General features: G+C 54.4%; 1 protein-coding gene across 1 annotated transcript; it reads left to right on the top strand.

Moving 5' to 3' along the window:
• Positions 1 to 22,465: 22,465 nt before the first annotated feature.
• On the top strand, positions 22,466 to 24,200 carry LOC135286889 (uncharacterized). The gene is made up of 2 exons (XM_064400111.1): positions 22,466 to 23,954; positions 24,056 to 24,200. Exons 1-2 carry the CDS (start codon positions 22,977 to 22,979, stop codon positions 24,167 to 24,169), a joined length of 1,092 nt encoding a protein of 363 aa, XP_064256181.1. The 5' UTR covers positions 22,466 to 22,976; the 3' UTR covers positions 24,170 to 24,200.
• Positions 24,201 to 24,618: the final 418 nt, after the last annotated feature.

Raw genomic sequence — 24,618 nt, 5'->3', positions numbered from 1 at the left:
ACCCGGTTGGAAATCCTGACTGAGATGGTGGCAGCCAATTCCAACTCTGCTTGCAAAGCCGCCATCCTCAGCCTGCCTCTGGACCCACCTCCCACTCTTCAGCAGATGTTAGAAGTTTGCGCAAAAAGGTCCCTGTTCTGGCGGAGGAGCTCAACTTTAAGCACCGACCACCGGTTCGTAAGACCGCAATCGTCAACACTGAGGAGATAGCTGCTGCTTCCACCACCTCAGCCCCTGGTCCACCTCCTAACACTTCGAAGGTGCCACAGAGAACCACCGCGCCATGCCACCTCTGTGGGAAGACTGGGCACTGGATGCCGGAGTGTCCCCTGAGGCAGGAGTTTATAGACTTCAAAAGGAAACAGAAGCCTCAGGGGAACGCTCTGCAAAAAAACTAGGAGAAGAGCGCGCCTCCTCACCGCGCCAAGATAAAAATAGGGCAGGCGTAGTTACACCCAATGGGGGGGGCGGGGAGAGAGAGGGGAAACTCCAACAGAGCCTGTCTATAACCACAGCTTCACGGGACTTGACCATTTCTCATTCAACTTGTCTTACACCTGTCGTACCCAGACCGATTCTAACCACTTACTCTAAAATTACACCCTACAGGTTGCAGCTGACCGAGTCATTACACATCAAGGACTTGAGCTTCCATCTTGTTTCAGTGTGCCCTAAAGTGGAAGGTACTTGTGGTGGGATCAAGTGTAAGTACATTGTCGTCGGAGACACCAAACACACACCTATTGACATTAACATTGTCCCGGGTCTCTTAACATCAGACCCAGGACAATTCTCCCTCGCACTGTACTGCATTCGCCCTCCCACCTTTTTGCCTCAGGGACAAATCGTGGCACAAGCCATTCCAGTCCCTGACTTGACCTGGGACCCAGAGCTGCCGAAACCTCGCCAACAAACAGCTTTACCCGTGGTGGCCTGGGCCCAGGTCCTGAGCAGGGAAAAACCATGCATCACCTGCAGTTTGCAAAGGGGTGGGGATCAAAAACTACTCCAAGGGCTTTTAGATACTGGGGCAGATGTGACGATCATTCCCTCCAGGGAATGGCCGTCACATTGGGAATTGCAAGACGTGGCTGGTCGAGTACAAGGTGTCGGGGGCATTCAATTGGCAAAACAATCTCGGAACGTCGTGCAAATTAAGGGGCCAGACGGGCAATTAGCTTCAGTACGCCTGTTTGTTTTGGACTATATGGAACCCCTGTGGGGGAGAGACCTTCTCGCCCAATGGGGAGCCAAAATTGACCTCCCAACGGCTCCCCAGGTTTTTCGGGCGGTGGTCACTGAAGAGCGCCCTACCCAAAAACTGAATTGGAAGACCGATATACCAGTGTGGGTAGAGCAGTGGCTGCTTTCTAAACAAAAACTGAAGGCGCTCCAGGAGCTTGTGGATGAGCAGTTGCTCAAGGGCAACCTGGTGGAGACCACGTCTCCGTGGAACTCCCCAGTGTTTGTCATCAAGAAACCTAACACAGACAAGTGGCGGCTCCTCCACGACCTCCGACAAATCAATAATGTTATCGAAGATATGGGTCCTCTCCAGCCGGGGATGCCGTCCCCAACGACGCTTCCATAAAATTGGCAATTGGCAGTCATTGACATCAAAGACTGTTTCTTCCAAATTCCCCTTCACCCTGACGATGCCCCACGTTTTGCCTTCTCGGTTCCTACCATCAACCGGGAAGCCCCAAGGAGGAGGTATCATTGGCGTGTTCTCCCGCAAGGAATGAAGAACAGTCCAGTCATCTGCCAATGGTACGTCTCTTCCTTGCTATCCCCAGTGCGTGCTAGAGGGGGGAGTCCATAATATACCACTATATGGAGGACATCTTAGTTTGTGCTCCAACTGATGATGTGCTTACACACACGCTTGACCTGACAATCAGTTCATTGATTGCTGCAGGGTTCGAGCTCCAAAAGGATAAAATTCAGCGGATGCCACCCTGGAAGTACCTGGGTCTTGAAATTGGAAAGTGCACTATTGTGCCTCAGAAAATTACAATTAGAAACAACATTCGAACCCTATCAGATGTCCAACAACTGTGTGGGTCTTTCAATTGGGTGAGACCTTGGCTAGGCATTCCCACCGACGACCTAGCCCCCCTTTTCAATTTATTGAAAGGGGGAGAGGAGCTTAGTTCTCCTAGGTTCCTCACCCAAGAAGCATGGGCTGCGCTAGAGAAAATCCAGAAGTCCATTTCTGCCAGGCAGGCCCACCGTTACCTACCGGGGCTGCCATTCAAATTCATTATCTTGGGAAAACTGCCGCACCTCCACGGGGTCATTTTTCAGTGGGACAACAACACCAACAAGGACCAAGGGACTAAGGACCCCCTCTTAATCATAGAGTGGGTGTTCCTTAGTCACCACAGGTCCAAAAGAATGACACGGCCACAAGAGCTGGTGGCGGAACTGATCCGTAAGTCTAGGCTGCGCATCAGGGAGCTGGCAGGTCAAGATTTTGAGTGCATTGACATCCCTCTTCAATTGAGCTCGGGCCAAATTACAAAAGCGATGTTGGAACACCTGCTTCAAGAAAACAAAGCCTTGCAGTTTGCACTGGATAGTTACACCGGCCAAATTTCCATTCATAGACCGGCCCACAAAATTTTTAATCAAGACGTTCAGTTCACACTATCTCTAAAAAGCGTTCAGAGTAGGACTCCTTTGAAGGCTTTGACTGTGTTTACAGACGCGTCTGGAGCATCCCACAAGTCAGTGATGACTTGGAAGGATCCTCAGACTCAGCGGTGGGAGGCTGAAGTTACTGAGGTTGAAGGATCACCTCAAGTAGCTGAGTCGGACGCAGTTGTCAGAGCCTTTGAGAAGTGCCCTGAACCATTTAATTTGGTCACTGATTCCTCGTATGTTGCCGGTGTAGTATCAAGAGTGGAGAATGCAATCTTGCAAGAGGTGTCCAACATATCGCTGTTCAACTTGCTCTCAAAACTCGTTAATCTAGTCTCCTGCGGAGAGCAACCATTTTATGTGATGCACGTCATGTCTCACACTGACCTGCCGGGGTTCATCGCGGAGGGGAACCGAAGAGCTGATGCTCTGGCCGCCCCCGTCCAGGTGGCCCCGCTCCCAGAAGTGTTCCAACAAGCTAAGATCAGCCAGCTTTTCCATCAGAATGCGCCTGGCCTGGTTCGCCAATTCAAACTTAGTCGCGAACAGGCCAGGGTGATCGTGGCCACATGTCCCCTGTGCCAATCTCATCAACTGCCATCATTAAGTTTAGGCACTAACCCCAGAGGGCTCAGTAGTTGTGAAGTGTGGCAAATGGATGTCACACATTATTCGGAATTTGGCAGACTTTGTTACATCCACGTGTCAGTAGACACTTTCTCTGGTGCAGTTTATGCCTCTGCCCACACAGGGGAGAAAGCATCTGACACAAAGAAACATCTTATTTTAGCTTTCTCCGTGTTGGGCATCGCAAAAGTCATCAAAACTGATAACGGCCCAGGGTACAAATCCAGGGAACTCAAGAGCTTCCTGCAACAATGGGGAATAGAACATAAGACCGGCATCCCCTATTCCCCAACAGGCCAAGCTGTGGTGGAGAGGACCCATCAGAGCCTAAAAAGGGTGTTACATCAACAAAGTTCGGCAATGAAGATGGAATCCCCTCAGATCCGACTCGCAAAAGCACTTTATACCATCAATTTCTTAAATTGCTCTTATGATAACTTGAATCCACCTATTATCCGACACTTCGGGCACAATGAAAACCTGCACCTTAGGGTCAAGTCGCCGGTCCTTATAAAGGATCCGGAGACATGGAAAACGGAGGGGCCCTTTGATTTGGTAACCTGGGGGAGGGGATACATCTGCGTATCCACTCCTTCAGGCCTCAAGTGGGTCCCCTCCAAGTGGGTCAAGCCCTTTTTACCCAAAAAAACCATGGCGGCTGGAGCTGTGGCACAAGTAGAAGAAGCTTGTTGGAGGAGGAAACGCAAACCATTCTCAGGAGATTTGGACCTCCTCCCGGGGCAGAACCTAAACCTTTGATTTATCCTAATGTTTTCCCTTTGCTTCTTTTATAGAGACATGCACCCGATGACTCCCATCCCAATCACTACCGTCATCTTTGTCATCATCCTATGGTTCACAATTCCCCCAGCGAGCCCGTGGATCATCCCCCAGCCAAGACACAACGTGTGGAAAATGCTCGCCAAGGCCCTCGGCCAGGACCAACTCTGTCTGACCACCACCTCAGCAGCAGACCCTTTGTCGACCTGCCTTGTGGGGATCCCTTCTGACCCAGATGAGTTCCCTACCCCTCTTGATTCCTCCCTAAGACCTTTGGCCCAACAAAAAGTCATGCGTTCCCCTGGCATCAACCCCAACCTTATTTGGAGACATCTTATTTCTAAGCTGAACATTGCTGAGTCCAAACCTGTTGAGTTTAAGTTGCTCGGCTCCGCGGTAGCTTCCGTTTGTGTAGAGTTTATGTCTTCCCTCAACCTTATCGGAAAACCCTACCTCCCTGTTATTCAACCTAATCAAGAGTATACAGCTGGAAATTGGTGCTCCACCGTTGTCCATATCACTACTACCCCAACTTATGATGAGAAGCCTAGAACCCTTCCCCGAGGAACTTTTTTTATTTGCGGAGACCGAGCATGGGCAGGCATCCCCTCTCGCCTAATAGGAGGCCCGTGTTCTTTCGGAAAGCTGACGCTGTTTACTCCCAACGACACCCAAATTGCTAATTGGAAAACAAAAATTGTCACACGCAATTCGACCCGCTCAAAAAGAGACCTAAAAGAAAGAGATTCACAGTGTGACCCCGAAATCACCCATTGGTCTATCACAGAAGGCGTCGCTTGGACAGTGTTTTTGCCCTGGATGTCCATAGCGAAGTCTCTAGGTGAATTGGCCCACCTTGAGTGTTGGGTTGCTAAACAAGCCAATTTGACATCGGCTGTTCTTAGTGACCTCCTACCAGACGAAGAAATAACAAGGCGTGCGGCAATGTAGATCATCATCAGCAGTTGATGGAGGCACACAAAGGCCTGAAGACATTCATGGCCCACGTGGAGCGAGCCCTGAGGAGGGACTGCAGCCTGCCCCAGCTCAAGCAGGCGTGTGCCAAGATGGTCAAAAAGACCAGGCTGCTTCTAAAGCTTCTTCAAGAGAGGCAAGAGAACCAGGGAGCCTATGATCCAATGGAGCAGTGTCGTCAGCAAGAGAAAATGATAATTCACATGGCCTTGGGGAAGGACAAGGGACTCACAGGGAAGGTAGGAGAGCTGAGGGGCACTGCTGCATGTGTCCTTCTGGGCAAAGCAGAATGGAAGGATCAATGCTCTTACCCACACTTTCTTCCTTCCTTTCCTCACAGCAAAAACTGGAGGCTGTGCTGTTCGTGATCACATTTGTGGTTTTGCTGTTTTTCTTCGTCTTGGTTTTGCTGATACTGAAGTGTGTCTTCCACGTAAGTCAATATCTTGTTTGACACACAGCTGTCTGTCTTGTAGCTGGAGTGCCCAGGTGACGAGCCCCACGTGCCACTGAAGATGCCCCTGCATGTGCTGGGTGCCACAGGAGATGTTTTTCCAAGCCTGAAGCTTGTGGCAGCATCCCCAGCACTCAGCTCAGCAGGGTCCAGCCTGCCTGGGGGGAGCTTGTCCTGCCTTCTGTCCCAGCTCTCCCCAGCTTTGCTTTGCTCTCCTGCCTTCAGCCACACAGCAATGAGAGCTTTCACCCTCTCTCCTGTTTGGCAGAATATTACAGGACAACTGATGTTGCATATCTCCCATTTTCCTTCCCCAGAAGCGCTCCCGACGGAGTGAACTTGACTCCCAGCCTGGCCACCCCAGGAAATTGTGGCTGAGAAGGTAAGTCCTGCCCATGCCACCAAGAGTCTTTCCTGTGCAGAGCAGCTCCCCCTGGAGCCCCGCAGCCACGCAGGTGCCGCTGCCCAGGACTCTTCGGGCCGTGTTTCCAACACGTCGCGTTTGGGGGAGCCCTGGGAAAGCGGCTCCTGAGCGCTGGGCACGGCCAGGGGCTCCCAGCTCAAGCAGCCCTTCCCACGCCGGCGCTGGGATGGATGTCTTGGGCCCTGGGGCGCTCCCAAATCTCTGTGAGCACGAGCAGTCTCCTCTGCTGATGGCTCTGCCCTATTTTTCCCCACTCCCTCCCCACAGTGGCTGGTGAAGAACTCACTCCCATCCTCTCCAGCTGCCTTTTGCATGCAGGGCTCATTCCCTGGATTGCCAGCCATTGCCACCCCTGCTGGGGCTCCCCATCTTCCTTGGGCTCTGCTGACACACCCCAGAGCAGGGAGAGGTGCTGGTACCTGCTGCAGCCCTCCCTGGCCAAACCTCCCTGCTTAGGGAGCGGGAGCAGGGACCTCTGGCCATGGGATGTCCAGAAGCCTTTTTGTCCCCGTTCACCTCGCTCACTCCATTGCTTTGCAGCGTTGGAAATGCCCCTTCCCGACTGCTCCAGCGGCTGCTTCCCAGACAGGGCAGAGCACAGGCACCGCTGTTGCCCACAGCCTCCATCACCAGCTGCCTTCTCTTTTTATGCCCATTTTCTCTCTCTTTTTTTTTTCAGGTTCTGTGCAAAACTGCCACAGAGAGGGAGGAAGGATAACAAGGAGGCACAGAATGTAGAGCAGCCTTTGCCCTACAGGGCAGAGAGCTCCTCCGAGTGTTGCCCCTGTTCCCAGGCTGTTCATGGAGCATCCCAGTGCTGTTCCCTGTTCAGCAAGTCTGCATTGCCATGGATTCAACGCATCAGGGATGCCTATGAATCCCAGAGATAAGCATCCCGGGAAGAGGCATAGTGTGAAGAACAAAGGTAGAAGACTTTCAAGAAGTTAATGGGATGCCACAATTGTTCACCTCCCATTTAGCTGAGGCTCTCTTTGGATGCTGCTTCATTGGCTGTGTTTATTTCCTTACATGCTTTTTCCTTGACTGTTATTTCTTGCTGTCACTGTTGAGGGAAGGCCAGAGGGTGCTGCAGGCAAGCACAAGCTCTGGGACACCCAGAGAAGGCATCAGTATCTCAGGGTTTTCCTCATCCCTTGTCACAATGTTTTCCCCTGCATTCAATAATAACCAAGTTTGTTCTCGTTCCTCCTGGTGTTGCTGATGTATTTGTAAAAGCCGTTTCTGTTCTCCATTACGGAATTGGCCAAATTCAGTTCCAGCTGGGCCTTTGCTTTTATTTCTCCCTGCACGCCCCAACAACATCCTCGCCATCCTCCTGTGGTGCTGCCCTTCTTCCAAAGGTGTAAATTCTGTGTTTTCCCGGAGTCCCAGGTAAAGCTTCCTGCTCAGCTGCTGTGCTTCCTAACCAGCTCGTCTTTGGGCACACGGGCACGGCCTGTTCCTGCCTGTGCCTACAAGGATTTCTCCCTGCAGAATGTCCAGCCTCTCAGGACTGCTCTGCCCCTCAGGACAGCGTCCCCAGGGAGCCTCTCAAAGAGCGTGGCTGGCCTGACTCCCCCTGGGCAGCCCCTCCAGCCTGGATGGAGCTTGTCCACACCGTGCTTGTCCGGCCCCAGCGGCTCAGAGCCTCCCCCGTGTTGTGCAGAGGGAGCTGGGAAGGTGAGATGGGCCAGGAGGGGATTGCCCTGCTGCCCCCAGCAGGGATCTGTTTCCCATGCCCTGGTTTTGGATCCCCTCCTCCTGCCTGCTGGCCACAGCCTTGGGCATCCTGGGCTTCTTGGGATGTGTCTGTCTGGGACATTTGTCCAATGGCTGCTTCAGAGGGGCTCCAGCAGTCCCTCTCCCTCTGCCACTCCTTATCTTTGCAATTCCCCCTTCAGCTCTGCCACTGGGCTGAGCAGAGCATGCACCTGGTCCTACCTCACCCAGGTGTTATTTCTGCCAGCCCCAGTGCCAGTGCCTGGCTCCAGCACTCCCTGTGGAGTTTTCCCATTCCAACGAGACCTTCCTGGATAGCTCTTTGGATATCTAAGGAAGAGGCTTTGCAGTAGTGCTTCTAAAACATCCCAAGGCCCCTGTAGCTTTCCAGGGTCAACACTTTTGTGTTCCAGATGTCTCCTGTGAGCACAAGAGCTCTGGGTGGGGAATGGGAAGGGGAATGGCCGGAGTCCTCCTGCAGAGGCCTCGGCACGGGTGTCCCCGTGGTGCTGGCTTGGAGCTGCACAAGCAGCATTGTCCCCTCTGCACCCCTGAGGTTTTCACCTCCTCCTTCCCTTTGCCCTCCCTCACTTCTGCCTGGCTCCCAGGCTGATGGTTGCATTGTTGAACCTCCTGCTGAAGGGCTGCTGTGATGGAGCAGAATCACCTTCTCCAGGAGGTTTAATGGGCATGCATGAAAGGCACCTTGGTCGAATATGGCTCTGAAGAGGCTTAAAATAGTGTCCGGGTGTGTAAGACAGGAAACAGAGAGATCAGGGTGAAATTTCTCCATGGAAAGGGTGGTCAGGCCTTGGATGGGGCTGCCCAAGGAGGCGCTGGACTCCCCATGCCTGCAGGGGTGCAAGGGACGGCTGGAGGTGGCACTGAGTGCTGTGGCCTGGCTGCCAAGGTGGGGATCAGGCACAGGATGGACCCGCTGAACCCGGAGGTCTCCTCCATGGACAGCGAATCTGAGGCTCCGTGGCTCCGTGGCCAGGAGTGGAGGCCGCCCTGCCGCAGGCGCTGCCGGAGCCGCCCCGGCCCGAGCTGCTGGCCCGTGCGTTTCCCCTCAGGCCGGGGCGGCCGCTGCCGGAGGCGCTGCCCGGAGCCGGAGCTGCCTGTGCGGCAGAGCGGCCGCGCTTCCCGGCCGGGCCGGGGCGCCTGTGCGGGCGCTGCTTGCGGGGCCGTGCCGGCCTCGCCAAAGCTGCCCGCGGCTCCCTTTGCGCGGCGGTCGCTGCCAGTGCCGGCGCGCTGAGGCGGAGCTGCCGCCCCTCAGGCTGCCCGCGCTTCCCGCCATTGGCGCTGCGGCTCCCTCAGGCTCTGCCGGCGGCCATCCCGCCTGTGCCCGGCTTTCGGGAAGCTGCCCGCGCTCTCCCGGAGCCAGGCGGGCTTTGGCCCTGGCTGGATGCCGGCTGCCCACCAAAGGCGCTGTCAGCGCTCCGCCCGAGTGGAGAGGAGAGGAAAGGCAGCAAAAGGCTCATGAGCTTCCAGAAAGAGAGGGAGAGATCCCTCCCTGGTCATCACCCTCACGGACACAACGGAGGGAACTTGGGGATATTAATTACATTTATTACCAACAAAACCAGGGCAGGATAATGAGAAGCAAAAGCCATTTCAACAGCACCTGTAGCCCCAATGCCATGCGAAAACTTGGCCACACAAACCCAATACAAATGGGAATGGCTCCACAGTGACAGAGAGCAGGCTTAGATCAAACGTTCAGGAGAAATCCTTCCCTGTGTGGGGGGTGAGGCCCTGGCACAGGGTGCCCAGAACAGCTGTGGCTGCCCCTGGATCCCTGGCAGTGTCCAAGGCCAGGTTGGACGAGGCTTGGAGCAGCCTGGGATAGTGGAAGGGGTGCCTGTGCATGGCAGGGGTGGCATTGGATGTGCCTTTGGGTCCCTTCCAAGCCAATCCATTCCATGATTCCACGGATTGATGGCTCTGAGACAGAGTCATTTGGTGACACCATGGCCTGTGGGCTCTATTGCCAAGCACCACCACAAGCATTGGTACAATGACACAGAAGGGAGCACTGTGACATTGGCAGCACCACTGTGACACAGGAACTGCCACAGCTGCACCTGAGGGCTGTGTCCCAGGTGACTGCAGCCAGTCCTGCCTCGCCATGGACCTGGTGCCGCGTCTCATGCGCGCTCTGCTCCTGCTGGCCCTGCTGCTGGCAGTGGCTCCCTCGGCAGGAGTGGCCGAGGAGCTCTGCCCAGAGCCCTGCCGCTGCCCGGGCCATGGGCGGCTGAACTGCCGCCACACCGGGCTGGCCACCGTGCCCCCGGCCAGCCGCCGCCGAGCCCTGGCCGTCCTGTGAGTCCCGCGGCCCCACAGAGCCCTGCAACTGCCCCTCCTCGGCTCCCTGTGTCTGCAGAGCCCACCTGGGACACCCGGGGGACTCCCTGCCTGGGGACAGCGTGGGTTTGGGGGCCTGAGCTCAGCATGGGGGTGAAGCCAGTCTGAGCACGCTGTGCCTTCTCCAGGCAAAGCCCAATTCCAGCTCAGCAGCAAGGAAATGGGTTTTCCTGAGGGGGGACTGGGCCTTTTGTTTCTTTGCAGAGATTTCACTGGCAACTCCATTGCTGCTGTTGGAAAACAGGCCTGGAAGGACTACCCATGGGCTGAGACCTTGTAAGTGGCCTGCACCATTTCAAAAGTCAGGAGTTTGGGGATTTTCCATCCTTTGGTCTGGGGGTGGGATCAGCAGCCCCCACACCACCCGCTTGCATCCTTTCCATTGGAATTCAAAGTTCGGTGGCTCTGCAAGGAGGGGTGTGAATCAGCCCAGCTTCCCAGTATGGCAAGAATTGCCATGAGCCTCTTGCAGCCAGAGCACCATCCCTGTGTGTGTCTGCCCAGGGATGACGCGGTGGTCACCTTCAGCCGGCCAGGAGCAAGGGCCTGCTGTGGCCAGGAGTGGGGACAATCCCTGCAGTGTCCCAAAGAGATGCTTCAGTCAAGCTGCTGCAGGAGATTTTCCCATGACAATGCCATTTGCTGCTGGCCAGCGGCCGCTGTCACAATGTCCCTGTGTCCCCTTGCAGAGTGCTCCGGGACAATGAGCTGCGGACAGTGGAGAGCCATTCCCTGGAGGGTCTGTTCCTGCTGAAGCACCTGTAAGCAACGGGCCCTGCCCATGGTGGGGGGTTCCTGCCTGTCCCTCCCTGGGACCCTGCTGCCCTGCCCAGCCACGGGCATGTGGCCTTTGTCCGTGCTGGCATCAAGTCTGCAAAGGCAGCTAGATGCAACAGGGCAATTGGAAGTGACATTTGTTGCTCTAACTGGAACAGGGATTTGTCCTACAATGAGATCCAGTCCATTGAGGAACGGGCTTTTGAGCCACTGCCTTTCTTGAAGTTTCTGTGAGTGATCAAGTTCCTTTCTGGGGTTTTTAGCTCCGTCTTTGCCTTGGGCACCCCAATTTCCTGTGCAGGAAAATGCTGCTGTTCTTTTGCCCTCAGTCCCTAACTCTGCCCTGCCCAGAGCCCAGCTGAGCTGCAGAGGTCAATGCCGATGGCTGGGCAGCCACGCCAGGGGACAGAGCCCAGCGGGGTTGTCCACACACAGTCATCAGGCAGCCAGTTCTTGCAGCCTTGGCTGCTTCCTGGAACAGAAAGAGAGTCAGCACGTGTGCCGCTCGCTTGGCCTCCTGGGCAGGCTACAAACACTGAGAAAGCAGCAGTTGCCTCCCTCTTCCACCTTGGATTTGCACCTTTCCTGCAAAGGGATCCCGCTTTGCCCCCTCTTTCTGTAGGGCAGGCCCGATTCCTGTGTGTGACCTCCTCTCTCCCCAGAAATCTCTCCGGGAATGGCCTCACGCGGATCCGCAGCGGCACTTTCCAGGCCTGACATGGGATGCAGTTCCTCCAGGAGCTGTAAGTGGCCCCAGGGCTAAAGGCACGGCAGGGTGAGCCTCTGCAGGGTCTCTGCAGGGTCCCTGAGCCGGAGCAGATTTGCCCTTGGGAAAGTCCTGATTGCGAGTGTGCATGTCAGCCAGGGAGCAGCAGGAGTGTGCAGCTGCAAAGGCCCTTTGCCCTGCCCTGCTCATCTCCTGCAAGGCTTCCTTGGATGGGCCCAGGCCGTGCCCACGTGCCCGGCACAGCCAGCTCACATCCTTGCCATCAGCCCTGACAGAGCTCTGTTGTTTCCTAGGAACCTCAGCCAAAACCCGCTGGTTGTGATAGATGACTCTGCCTTCTTCAAGCTGCCCTCAGTGCGCTCTCTGTAAGTATTGGCTCGTTTGGAGCAGATCCGCAGAGAGCTGTGTCTCTCTCGAGTGCCCTGTTCTCAGGAGGGCAGCCCAAATGGGGCAGGAGCAAATCTGCCTGTGGGCCAGCCTGAGTCTGCTGGAGACACAAGTGGCCCAGCTGCAGCAGAGCAAGGCAAAGGCCAAGCAGTGCTGGTGTGTCCCCAGCTGCAAAGCAGCCCAGGAACTGGGACACAACCTTTCAGGGATTGAGAGAGCCCATGCAGGTCTGGGGCCATGGAGTGGCCGCAGGGCTCTGGGAATGAAGTGCACTCCTGCCAGCAGCTCCAGGCTCCTGCCTCCTCCAGGGACTCAGCTGCCCTCAGGGGAGAGCAGCAGGAGGTCGGGAGAGGGGCAATCCTTTCTGGTGGCATCTGTCTGCCACGGGATCTGCAGGGTTGCCCTCCTGATTCCGAGGGGCTGGTTTAGAGCAGGGCGAGGCAGAGGGAAGCTGGGCTCCAGAAGGGCTGCTCTTGGAGCAGGCAGAAGGGGATGCCTCTGCCAACAGCACCACCATCATCAGGGCCCTGGGCTTGCTGTCAGAGCAGAGTCCTGGTAATGTCACCAGAGAATTTCATGAGCTCTTTGCAATGCTTGCAGAGACCTAAGTGCCACCCAAGTGACGCCGCAGACGCTGCTGCAGCTACTACAGACCACAGTGAGCTTGGAAACCCTGTGAGTGTGTGGGACTGAGCCCCAGCCGCCAGCAGGCTCTGAGTGCTGGGCCAAGGGCTCTGCTGGGGAAACAAACCCATGTGCCACAAAACCAGAAGAAACCCAGTAAACTCAAGAATTGCTGTTTCCTTGTGGGAACGTGCCAAAACTCACCCACTCAGAGGCAGAATTTCACCTTTTCGGGTGACTTGCTGCAGGTCTCTCAAAGCAGAGTTTGAACTCCAGGTGGGGGCATTTCTGTGTCACGTGGTATTTTGGGAGCAGTTCCACTTTCCAGGTTAAAATCCCCTTTCTGCTCTTTGGCATTGGGAGTCAGGGGCCTTTCCCAGATCTGTGGCACACAGTGAAGCACAAGCCCCATGCGTGGTACCCGTGTGTTCCCTGAGTCGGGCTCTGTGCCACGGAGTGGGTGGGCAGGTGTTCCTGCAATAATCCCCTCTTGTCTGCAGGCAAGTGCCCAAGGAGACGGCCTGCTGCCTGTGCCAGGAGCGTCCCCGGCCCGAGAGCCCCTGCAGGACCATCCAGTTCCTGTGCGAGAAGCTGTGCAGCAGCAGCGCCCCGCAGTGCGGTTGGTGTCCGGAGGGGCTGGGGGGAGCTCAAATCTGCCACTTCTCTTGAGCCTGGGGAGATGCTGCAGCACTGCCCCGTGCTGGGGGGCCTGATCTCCCCCTGGAGCGCAGGCCTTGGGCAAAACCCCTTGGGATGGAAAGCTCCTGGTGATTGTCCATATCTTGTGTGTCACATACTGTCTGGAGAAGGAACAGCTCACTGGGCCCACCAAAGCTACGAATTTGCTACCCACAGCATGGCCCCAGGCAAGGAAAGCAGGAATGCCCTGTGTCCTTCCCTGGTGCTGGAAGGCGAGGTTGGCTCATAAACCCCCCAAATTCCCCTAACAGCCTGCTTTCTGTGCCACCCCACTGCCCACTGCAGGACAAAGGGCAGGGTCCGCACTGTGCTCTGCAGGGTGAACAGCAAGCACCGTCATGCCCTCCTTGGGCTGTGCAGGGGGAGCAAAGCACCGTCCTGCTGCTCCAGCTGGGCACAGGGCACAGCACATCCTGTCCACAGCAGGGCCAGGCTGCACTTGTGCAAACAGATACAGCCAGGTTGCCAAGGGCCCCAGGGAGTTCGCTTCTCTCACTGGCTCAGCCCCAGGTTTCCCACAGCACAGTCCCAGAGCTCTGGTGCCTTTGGGGAAGTTTTTCACGGTGTAAGAGCTTGAGCTGCTGCTCTTGGGAATGGCCCTGGAGCAAAGGAGTCCCTGGGCTTTCCTCCCCTGCCAGTCTGTGCCCCCATTGCAGCGCGGGTCCTTCCTCTGGGGTCTCAGGCTCTTCACTAGCTCCTGCAGAGCCACCCAAGCCTGCTCATCTGGAGCTGTGGGAACCTCTCCGACAGCAAAGCCATTCCCCAGGGATGTTTCCCTCCCATGCAAACAGAGCCCCAGGAGACACCTGGAAAGAGCCAGCTCTCTGCTCTGCCCTGTGGGCATGGATTGAAGGGCTCTGCTGCTCCCCACAACACATCCCCCACTCTGCTCTTGGGATGCCTAAACTTAGAGATGAGCTCCTGCTGCTCGGGGTAACCTCTGTGCCTGTGTCTGTGCCCAGCTGCTGATCTGCTCTCTTGGTGTGCTACAGTTCACTCAACTGTGCTGCAGACACGGGGAGAAGTAATGGACATGGAGCAACGCAGAGAGCTGAACACCAGCCCTGTGTTGATCCTCCAGCCCATGGAACCTTCACTGGGAGATCATGGAACTGTCACGCTTGTGGTTGCCCTGACCCAGAGCGCTGAGGGTGGTGTCAGCAGCCTGGATAGCTCCAGAAGAAATTCATATCCTGCAGCGGCTACTGCTGACCTCTTGGTCTCTGACTCGCCCGGCTGCACAGGCCAGCACCGCCGGCAGCAGTGAGGGGGGAAGGCGGAATGCCTTCAGAAGGGCGAGAAACCCCCAGAGCCGTGAGGAGAGAAGCTGGGCTGCGTCCCACAGGAGAAAAGGCTTTGGACCGCGCCGACAGGGAAAAAGGAGGTGTTTATTGATGGTGCATCGGGCGCGGACAAAAAAGCTTGCTCGGCAAGGTCTTATAACTAGAACACAGCGACCAATCTAAAATTTTGAGAGGAGGGAATAACGCATAACAAACAGCTCAGATGTCCAGTGTAAATAAATTAGGGGTTGAACCCTGACCTCTAAACCAATCATTCAATGTCCAGGCCAGAATGTTCTGGATGAGTGGGCAAGGACCCTGAATAACAGACAGGCAGTTAGGGAGGAATTTAGGAAAGATAAAGTGTAGCTGACGGGACAATTCAGAAGAGGGAGAGAGAGAAAGCCCGGGCAGAACCATAAACAGGAATGGGGGGTACAGGAATAAACCAACTTAAAACTAATGCACCCCAACATCTCCCCCTTCTTTGTTTAAAAAAAGGAGGAGTGGGGTAACTTAAAAACCATCTTCTGAGGATTCATCTGACCAGGGGTTGTCTTTTAATTGCTCGTCTTCTTCGGTGCCTTCTTCTTCTTGACTTCCGTCCATAACCTGTTCTTCGACTACCACTCGATTCACTTCCACAGCAGACATCGACTTAACGATAAACCCTCTAAGAATTCTCCAAACGACAGAAATTGCAATTGAAATGACCAGTAAAATGAAAAGGACTAAAACAACAGTTTTCAAAATAGAGACTACCCAGCCCGAGAGACCCCATCCCGTAAAGATGTCTCCCAGCCAGTCTGATGTTTTCTCCTTAATGTCGCTGATCATTCCCCTCATTTGGTCAATAGATCTTCTGGCGTCCCCGGCTTTGGATGATAAATTGAGGCAGCAGAGCCCTTCAAACTCTTCACACCGGTGATCATGGAGCAGCAATAGGAAATCTATTGCTGCCCGGTTTTGGAGAGTCGCCTGCCTTGTTATTTCCTCGTCTGCTAGGAGGTTACTTAGAGCGGCTGAGGTAAAATTGGCTTGTTTGGCTACCCAACACTCTAGGTGGGCTAATTCACCTAGAGACTTCGCAATAGACACCCACGGGAGAAACACTGTCCATGCGACACCTTCTGGCTTTGACCAATGAACAATATTGGAGTCGCACTGTTCATTCAAATCTTTAAGATCTCTTGCTACACGGGCCGAATTGTGTGCGACAATTTTCTGTTTCCAATCTTTAATTTGGGAATTGTTGGGAGCAAACAGCGTCAGCCGTCCAAATGTACACGGGCCTCCTAGAAGGCGAGGGGGGATGCCTGCCCATGCTCGGTCTCCGCAAATGAAAAATATACCGTTGGGAAGGGATCTGGGTTTATCTTCAAAGGAGAGGGCGATGGTAATATGGGAGGTAACAGAACACCAATTTCCTGCCGCGTAGTTTTGATTTGGTTCTATGATCGGTGTAAAAGAATTTTCGTCGCGGTCATGGAAAGGGAGAAATTGAACACACAAATTTGCTGATGCGGAGCCGAGCAATTTGAATTCGGTGGGGTCAGATTTAGATATGTTCAATTTGGACATTAGCCTCCTCCAGATTAAATTGGGATTGGGACTAGAGGGACGGAAAACTTTATTTTGGGAAAGGGGTTTAAGGAGGGAGTAAAGGGGCTCGGGAAACTCCTTTGGAGGAAGTGGGATCCCCACAAGGCAGGTCGACAAGGGGTCTGCTGCCGAAGTAGCGGTGAGGCACAAATGATCTCTGCCGAGGGCGCCAGCGAGCATCTTCCAAACATTTTGCTTAGGTTGAGGAACAATCCATGAGCTCGCGATGGCCAAAAGGTTCCAGAGAATGATCAGCTCGATGTGGGTCATGGGGATGGGCTTTCTCGGGCTTTCTGAAAAGAACAAGACAAAAGGTCATAAAGGTAAAACATCAGGAATGGTTCTGCTCCGGGAGGTCTAAACCTCCTTCAGAAGGCCTCTTTTTTCTCCTCCAGCAGGCCTCTTCGACCTGTGCCACTTTCTTAGTTGGAACTTTACTGGAGGCGGTGTATGGCTTGACCCATTTTGAAGGGACCCATTTTGGACCCGAGGGAGTGGAAACGCAGGCGTATCCCCTCCCCCAGGTGACAAGGTCAAAAGGTCCCTCCGTCCTCCAGGTCTCGGGGTCCTTTACGAGAACTGGAGGCTTCTCTTTCGGCTGCAGTTGTTGGTGTTGCCCAAAGTGCCGAACAATTGGTGGATTTAGATTCTCAAAAGAGCAGTTTAAGAAATTGATTGTGAAAAGGGCCCTGGCAAGGCGGACCTGGGGGGACTCCATCTTCATTGCCTCACGTTGTTGTTGAAGGACCTTTTTGAGGCTCTGATGGGTCCGCTCCACTACAGCTTGACCTGTTGGGGAATAGGGGATGCCGGTCTTATGTTCTATTCCCCATTGCTGCAGGAAGTTGCGCAGTTCCCTGGACTTATATGCTGGGCCGTTGTCAGTTTTTAATGTTTTTGGAATGCCCAGCGTGGAGAAGGCTAAAAGAAGGTGTTTCTTGGTGTCATTTGCCTTCTCCCCTGCGTGGGCGGAGGCAAAAACTGCGCCGGAAAAGGTATCTACTGATACGTGAACGAATTTCAGTCTGCCAAACTCAGGGACGTGTGTGACATCGGATTGCCACACTTCGCAACTCGCCAATCCTCGGGGGTTAGCCCCTGCGTTGACAGTTGGAAGCTGGAAGGATTGACAGTGGGGGCATGTGGCCACAATGGCCTTGGCCTGGTCACGGCTAAGTTGGAACTGCCTGACCAGACCCGGCGCATTCTGATGATAGAGCTGGTGGCTGATCTTAGCCTGGCGGAACACGTCTGGGAGCGGGGCCACCTGCACAGGGGCAGCGAGGGCATCCGCTCTCCCCTTCCCCTCGGCGATGAACCCTGGCAGGTTAGTGTGGGACCGCACATGCATCACATAAAATGGTTGCTCTCGGTGAGAGACTAAATTTACTAGTTTGGTGAGCAATTGATAGAGGGCTACGTTGGACACTTCCTGCAGAATCGCTTGTTCTGAACGGGCAACTACGCCCGCTACATAAGCGGAATCGGTGACCAGATTGAATGGTCCAGGGAACTTCTCGAAAGCCCTGACAACAGCATCTAACTCAGCTACTTGAGGTGATCCTTCCACCTCCTTGATGTCAGCTTCCCACTGCTGAGTCTGCGGATCCCGCCAAGTCATAACTGACTTGTGGGAGGCGCCGGATGCGTCAGTGAAAACGGTCAGAGCCTTCAGAGGAGTCCTACTCTGAATCTGCTGAAGAGATAATTTAAACTGGACTTCCGAATTAAAAATTTTGTGAGCCGGCCGATGAATAGAAATCTGACCGGTGTAGCTGTCCAGAGCGAACTGCAGGGCCTCATTCTCTTGGAGAAGGTGTTCCAACATAGCTTTTGTAAAGTGGGCCGAATCTAATTTGAGTGGTATGTGAATACATGTGAAATCCACACCCGCCAACTCGCCGAAGGCGAGCCTTACGGATCAGTTCCGCCACCAGCTCCTGTGGCCTCGTCATTCTTTTGGACCTTTGGTGACTAAGGAACACCCACTCTATAATCAAGAGAGGGTCCCCAGCCCCTTGATCTTTTTTGGTGTTCTTGATGTCCTCCCACTGGAAGATCATTCCGTGGAGGTGTGGCAATTTCCCAAGAATAATGAATTTGAAGGGCAGACCCGGCTGGTAACGATGGGCTTGCCTCTCTGAGATGGACTTTTGGATCTTTTCCAACGCAGCTCGCGCCTCTTGGGTGAGCGACCTAGGAGAACTAAGCTCCTCTCCCCCTTTCAATAAATTGAAAAGGGGGGCCAGGTCTTCGGTGGGAATGCCTAGCCAAGGCCTTACCCAATTCAGAGACCCACACAGCTGCTGGGCATCAGAAAGCGTTCGAATGGAATTCCGAATTTTAATTTTTTGTGGTGTAATAGTTGTTTTGCTAATTTTAAGACCTAGATACCTCCAGGGTGGCATTCTTTGAATTTTGTCCTGCTGCAACTCGAACCCTGCAGCAACCAATGCACTGATTGTTAGGTCAAGACTGTGAGCAAGTTCGTCATCAGTTGGAGCACAGACGAGAATGTCATCCATGTAATGGAAAATTGTAGCGTTGGTTGCCTTTGCCCTGACTGGTGAGAGCAAGGAAGAGACATACCACTGGCATATTACTGGACTGTTCTTCATGCCTTGGGGTAAAACTGTCCAGTGGTAGCGCCTCCTAGGGGCCTCTCGGTTGATGGTAGGAACCGAGAAAGCAAAACGCGGAGCATCGTCGGGGTGTAGTGGAATTTGGAAAAAGCAGTCTTTTATGTCAATTACAGCTAAATTCCAATTTTGGGGGAGCATTGTTGGGGAGGGCATCCCTGGTTGGAGGGGACCCATGTCCTCGATGACATTGTTAATTTGTCTAAGGTCGTGAAGGAGCCGCCATTTCTCTTTATTAGGTTTCTTTATGACAAACACTGGGGAGTTCCACGGAGACGTGGTTTCCACCAGGTGACCTCGCTGCAGCTGCTCTTCTACGAGCTCCTCGAGCGCCTTTAATTTCTGTTTTGAAAGCGGCCACTGTTCTACCCAGACAGGTGTGTCAGTCAGCCAATTCAATTTCTGGGTAGGGCGCTCCTCAGTGACCGCTGCCCCAAAAACCTGGGGAGCTGCTGGTAGATCAATTCGGGCTCCCCACTGGGCGAGCAGGTCCCTTCCCCACAGGGGCTCCGTGTAATCTAAAACAAATGGACGTACAGACGCTAATTGTCCATCCGGCCCCATAATTTGCACAATGTTCTTAGATTGTTTCGCCAATTGGATCCCTCCTACACCTCGGATTCGTTCTGCTGCGTCCTGCAACTCCCAATGCGACGGCCAATCCCATGAGGGAATGACCGTAACATCTGCTCCAGTGTCCAGAAGCCCGTGAACGAGCTTCTGGTCCCCACCTTTCTGTAGGCTGCAGGTGATTCTTGGTTTTTCTTTGCCTAGGGCCTGAGCCCAAGCCACCGATGGGAGGTGTGAGGATGTGGATGTTTTGGGTGGCTTGGAGTCCCAGAGCTCCTCAGGGATAGGAATGGCTTGCGCCACAATTTGACCCCGAGGCAGAAAGGTGGGAGGGCTGGCACAATACATGGCTACTTCGAATGTTTTCGGGTCTGATGATATGAGACCCGGGATGATGTGAATGTCTTGTGGTGTAAATTTGGAATCTCCAACTGTGACGAACCTACCCTTGGTCCGATGCCAGGTACCTGGGCACTCCGGGCTGACGGAGACGAGTTGGATATTTGAGTCAATAAGATGGAGAGGCTCCGCCAACTGCAACCGAAAGGGGACCGTCCTGGAGGTGGTTGTTAGGACGGGCCGAGGCACCTCCTGAAAAAGATCAGAAATAGATTCGTGAGAAGTTGAGTTTGGTAAAGTTTTAGAATCTGTGGCAACAGGCAGGTCCTGCTGGAGGTCTCCCTCCCTTCCCTTTTCCCCGCGTGATGAAATGGTGGCACCCGCCCTATTTTTATCGTGGCGCGGGGAGGAGGCGCGCTTGCAATTTAGTTTTTTTGTTGGTGTTGTGGGGTCCCCTGAGGCCAATGTTTCTTTTTAAATTCGTAAAACTCCCGCCTCAGGGGACAGTCCGGCATCCAATGCCCAGACTGGTTGCACAGATGGCACGGTGCATCCGTCCGGGGTTGCAGCTTTGGCGTGTTGGGCTGTCGGGACGGGGCAGCAGCAGCAGCTGTGGTGACTTCCTCCAGGTCGGTCGCAGCTACCCTTCGAGCCGGAGCCCTGGGCTGCTTGTCCAGCTCCTCCGCGATAATGGCGACTTTGCGGTCGCAGACGTCTAGCATCTGATCCAGCGTGGGGGGAGGATCTAACGGCAGACTGAGGATGGCGGCCTTGCAAGCTGGATTTGCATTCGTCGCTGCCACCTCAGTGAGGATTCCCCTCTTAGTTGACTCATCATGGACCTGCGTCTCGACCGCCCTGCGGAGGCGCTCAACAAAGCTTAAAAAGGGCTCGTTAGGATCTTGCATAATTTTTACATATGATGTTAAGTGGGTAGCAATGGACCGTAAGGTGAGGAAAGCCCGCTCGGCTGCTTTGGCTGCCTCCCTTAAAGCCTCCACTGGAACAAACCACGCTTGAGCCTGCCCATCCTCCCATGCCCCTGTCCCACACAAGTGGTCGGTTGTTAACACACCCCCCTGCAGATCTGAGGCTGTGGCTCGGTTTTCCCACAGCGAGGGTAAGATGTTACCAATTTCTCTCCGCCAATGTTTTTCCCAAACAAGGAATTCTGTGGGGTTTAAAAGGCAGGAGAACAGCCGCCTTAAATCTGCAGGGGTGACCACTGTTTCAGAGAGTGTAGCTCTTAGAATTCCCCGAAAATATTCACTCTCCCGGGAGAAATCCTTTTGGGCTTTGCACAGCTCCTTTATCGAATGCTGTGGGAACGGAGTCCAATGTGGCTGGGTCCTCCCCTCCCCCCCGGGCTGGTAAGTGACCGGGGCCGCCGAGAGGACCGGCGGCTCTGGAATTTGGCCTTCAGCTCCCTCCCCCGCGGCTCCGGACAGAGCGTGGGAACCGGAGCTGAGAGGGGAAGAGGGAGGGGGAGAGATAAGACTGGGGGCGGAGACGGCTGATGACTTTGTCCCCGCCTGGGAGACGTGGCATGGGGGAGGCGCTGATGCCGGAGTGGGAGTACCTCGGGGTGTAGGACCGGGAGAAGGGAGGGGAGGGGAGGAGGGAGGAACAGTGGGAGGGGAAACCGGATAAGGGAAAGAGTCGTGGTGAGAAAAAAGTGGGTTTTGGGAAGAAGAAGAAATGTCGGTGGGAAGCCCCACACGGTGTCCGCCATTTTGGGCTCCTTGTGAGCTATCCTGGAAGAGTGGGGTAGATGGCGGGGAAGGAGGAGGAGGGGGGGGGGAATATTGAGACGAACTGAACCTTTACGACTGGGAGCAGTTTTAGGTGGGAGAGGGGGTGGACAGGGAGAGCCCCTGGAAGTTTGGCCAGAATTTCCCGGGCGGGGGGAACGGGATTCCCGAAAGGAGCCGGGGCGGTGACCTGAACCCCGCGCGGTGCTGTCGCGGGCTGCTGCTTTCAGGATTCCGCGCTTGGGGGAAGCGGGGGAGGGGGAAGGATTAGAACAAAAGGAAGATGAACTGGGAACAAAACTGGAGTCAGACGGCTGCCCCCTCAGTTTCTTCTGGGACTTTAGAACTTTCCTAATTTGGGAAGCCCAGAAAGCAGTCTGCGAAAGCGAAGAATTTCCTGCTCGAGTTAATTCCCCTAATTTAGTACAAACTTGACCCAAAAATGCCAATCGTGAATTTGTTCAGGGGAAAGCTCTGGGAACTGAGCAGACAGCCAGATGACTAGTTTTTGAACTTCTTTTTTTTCTATTTTTTCAAAACCCCCCCGAGAAAGGATAACAGAAACAAAGTTAAAATGCCTTTTTTGAGCTTTTGTAAAATGAGCACCCATTATGAGATGGTAAAAAGCTCAAACCCACCAACCCTGGATAACGTGAAGGAAAAGACCTTTGGGGCAACCCCCCCGGAGCCGGACTACGCCGGCAAGATGCTGGCCAGCTAGGGAAAAACGAGAATCCCGGGTGAAGCCGGGGAGCCGGGCGAAACCGGCGGACCGGGTAAAACCGGCTCAAGTTACAAAGGTGGGGGGGGAAGAGGAAGAAAGAAAGGGAAAAGAACTCACGTTTCCAGGGGTGGTTTGACTCCCGCGGAGGAACTCGACTCCAGGGTGCACGGAGCTGCTGGTTCCAGTCCCCAAGTGGGGACGATACCCATGAAAATGGGTCCGCTCCCACACAGGGTAGGTTAACGACTTGCGAGAAACTTTCTGGGAGTCCAACGGATCGCGCCCGTCGGCTCCGGGGTTCTCTGTCGTAGGGTCCGCAGTGTCGGACTGCCCCACGATTGAGCGCCAACCTGCAGCGGCTACTGCTGACCTCTTGGTCTCTGACTCGCCCGGCTGCACAGGCCAGCACCGCCGGCAGCAGTGAGGGGGGAAGGCGGAATGCCTTCAGAAGGGCGAGAAACCCCCAGAGCCGTGAGGAGAGAAGCTGGGCTGCGTCCCACAGGAGAAAAGGCTTTGGACCGCGCCGACAGGGAAAAAGGAGGTGTTTATTGATGGTGCATCGGGCGCGGACAAAAAAGCTTGCTCGGCAAGGTCTTATAACTAGAACACAGCGACCAATCTAAAATTTTGAGAGGAGGGAATAACGCATAACAAACAGCTCAGATGTCCAGTGTAAATAAATTAGGGGTTGAACCCTGACCTCTAAACCAATCATTCAATGTCCAGGCCAGAATGTTCTGGATGAGTGGGCAAGGACCCTGAATAACAGAAAGGCAGTTAGGGAGGAATTTAGGAAAGATAAAGTGTAGCTGACGGGACAATTCAGAAGAGGGAGAGAGAGAAAGCCCGGGCAGAACCATAAACAGGAATGGGGGGTACAGGAATAAACCAACTTAAAACTAATGCACCCCAACAATATCCCCCTCAGCATCTCTTGGGGCACGAAGGCAAAACAAGTGCTGGTGACCTGAGGGCCAAGGTCAAGAAGAAGCTGCACAAGGCAGAAAGCATCAAGGCTGCAAGAATCACTGTCCCACACCAGCCCCAGCCTGCCAGGCTGAAGCATGTGGTGGAAAAGACACCCTCAAGCTGGCATCAAGAGAAGATGGAGTCACGTTTATACTGGCAAGGATTGAAGCCCTCAGCTGTAGCTGGTGGATTAAAACATGCTGACGATCCCTCCATCTCTGGACAACACAGAGATGAGGAGGAAGATCCAACTGCCAGGAAGTACCACGTCAGGACACACAAACGGCACAAGAAGAAGGACAGGCAGTATTGGGTTGGACATAATCCGCTTTTCTACCAGGTGCTGAGCCCTGTGAAAGTGGAGCGAAGGTCCAGATCTGCCCAGGGTCTAAACAGGGACGTGGATTTTCTCTCTGACCCGTTGGTTCAGAGCCACCCCGCTGTGAGCAGCAGACGAGGAGCCACGGCTGAAGAGAAGCATTCCTCCATCGGCGGCCACCTCCTGCTCATGCCTGACACCCGAGAGGAGGAAGACTCCATGCTCCTCCATAAACCTGTGAGACCCCGAAGTGCGGACCTTGCGCCAGTACTAAAAGACCTGGAAACCAATGTTGATCATCACCAGCAGTTGATGGAGGCACACAAAGGCCTGAAGACATTCATGGCCCACGTGGAGCGAGCCCTGAGGAGGGACTGCAGCCTGCCCCAGCTCAAGCAGGCCTGTGCCAAGATGGTCAAAAAGATCAGGCTGCTTCTAAAGGTGCTCCAAGAGAGGCAAGAGAACCAGGGAGCCTATGATCCAATGGAGCAGTGTCGTCAGCAAGAGAAAATGATAATTCACATGGCCTTGGGGAAGGACAAGGGACTCACAGGGAAGGTAGGAGAGCTGCTGGGCACTGCTGCATGTGTCCTTCTGGGCAAAGGAGAATGGAAGGAGCAATGCTCTTACCCACATATTCTTCCTTCCTTTCCTCACAGCAAAAACTGGAGGTTGTGGTGTACGTGATCACATTTCTGGTTTTGCTGTTTTTCTTCGTCTTGGTTTTACTGATACTGAAGTGTGTCTTCCACGTAAGTCAATATCTTGTTTGACACACAGCTGTCTGTCTTGTAGCTGGAGTGCCCAGGTGACGAGCCCCACGTGCCACTGCAGATGCCCCTGCACGTGCTGGGTGCCACAGGAGATGTTTTTCCAAGCCTGAAGCTTGTGGCAGCATCCCCAGCACTCAGCTCAGCAGGGTCCAGCCTGCCTGGGGGGAGCTTGTCCTGCCTTCTGTCCCAGCTCTCCCCAGCTTTGCTTTGCTCTCCTGCCTTCAGCCACACAGCAATGAGAGCTTTCACCCTCTCTCCTGTTTGGCAGAATATTACAGGACAACTGATGTTGCAAATCTCCCATTTTCCTTCCCCAGAAGCGCTCCCGACAGAGTGAACTTGACTCCCAGCCTGGCCACCCCAGGAAATTGTTGCTGAGAAGGTAAGTCCTGCCCATGCCACCTAGAGTCTTTCCTGTGCAGAGCAGCTCCCCCTGGAGCCCCGCAGCC

This window comes from Passer domesticus, chromosome 27 (genome assembly GCF_036417665.1).
Source record: "Passer domesticus isolate bPasDom1 chromosome 27, bPasDom1.hap1, whole genome shotgun sequence".
NCBI lineage: Eukaryota > Metazoa > Chordata > Aves > Passeriformes > Passeridae > Passer > Passer domesticus.
Note: the sequence above shows the minus strand (reverse complement) of the source record. Positions and strands in the feature narration are given on the sequence as shown.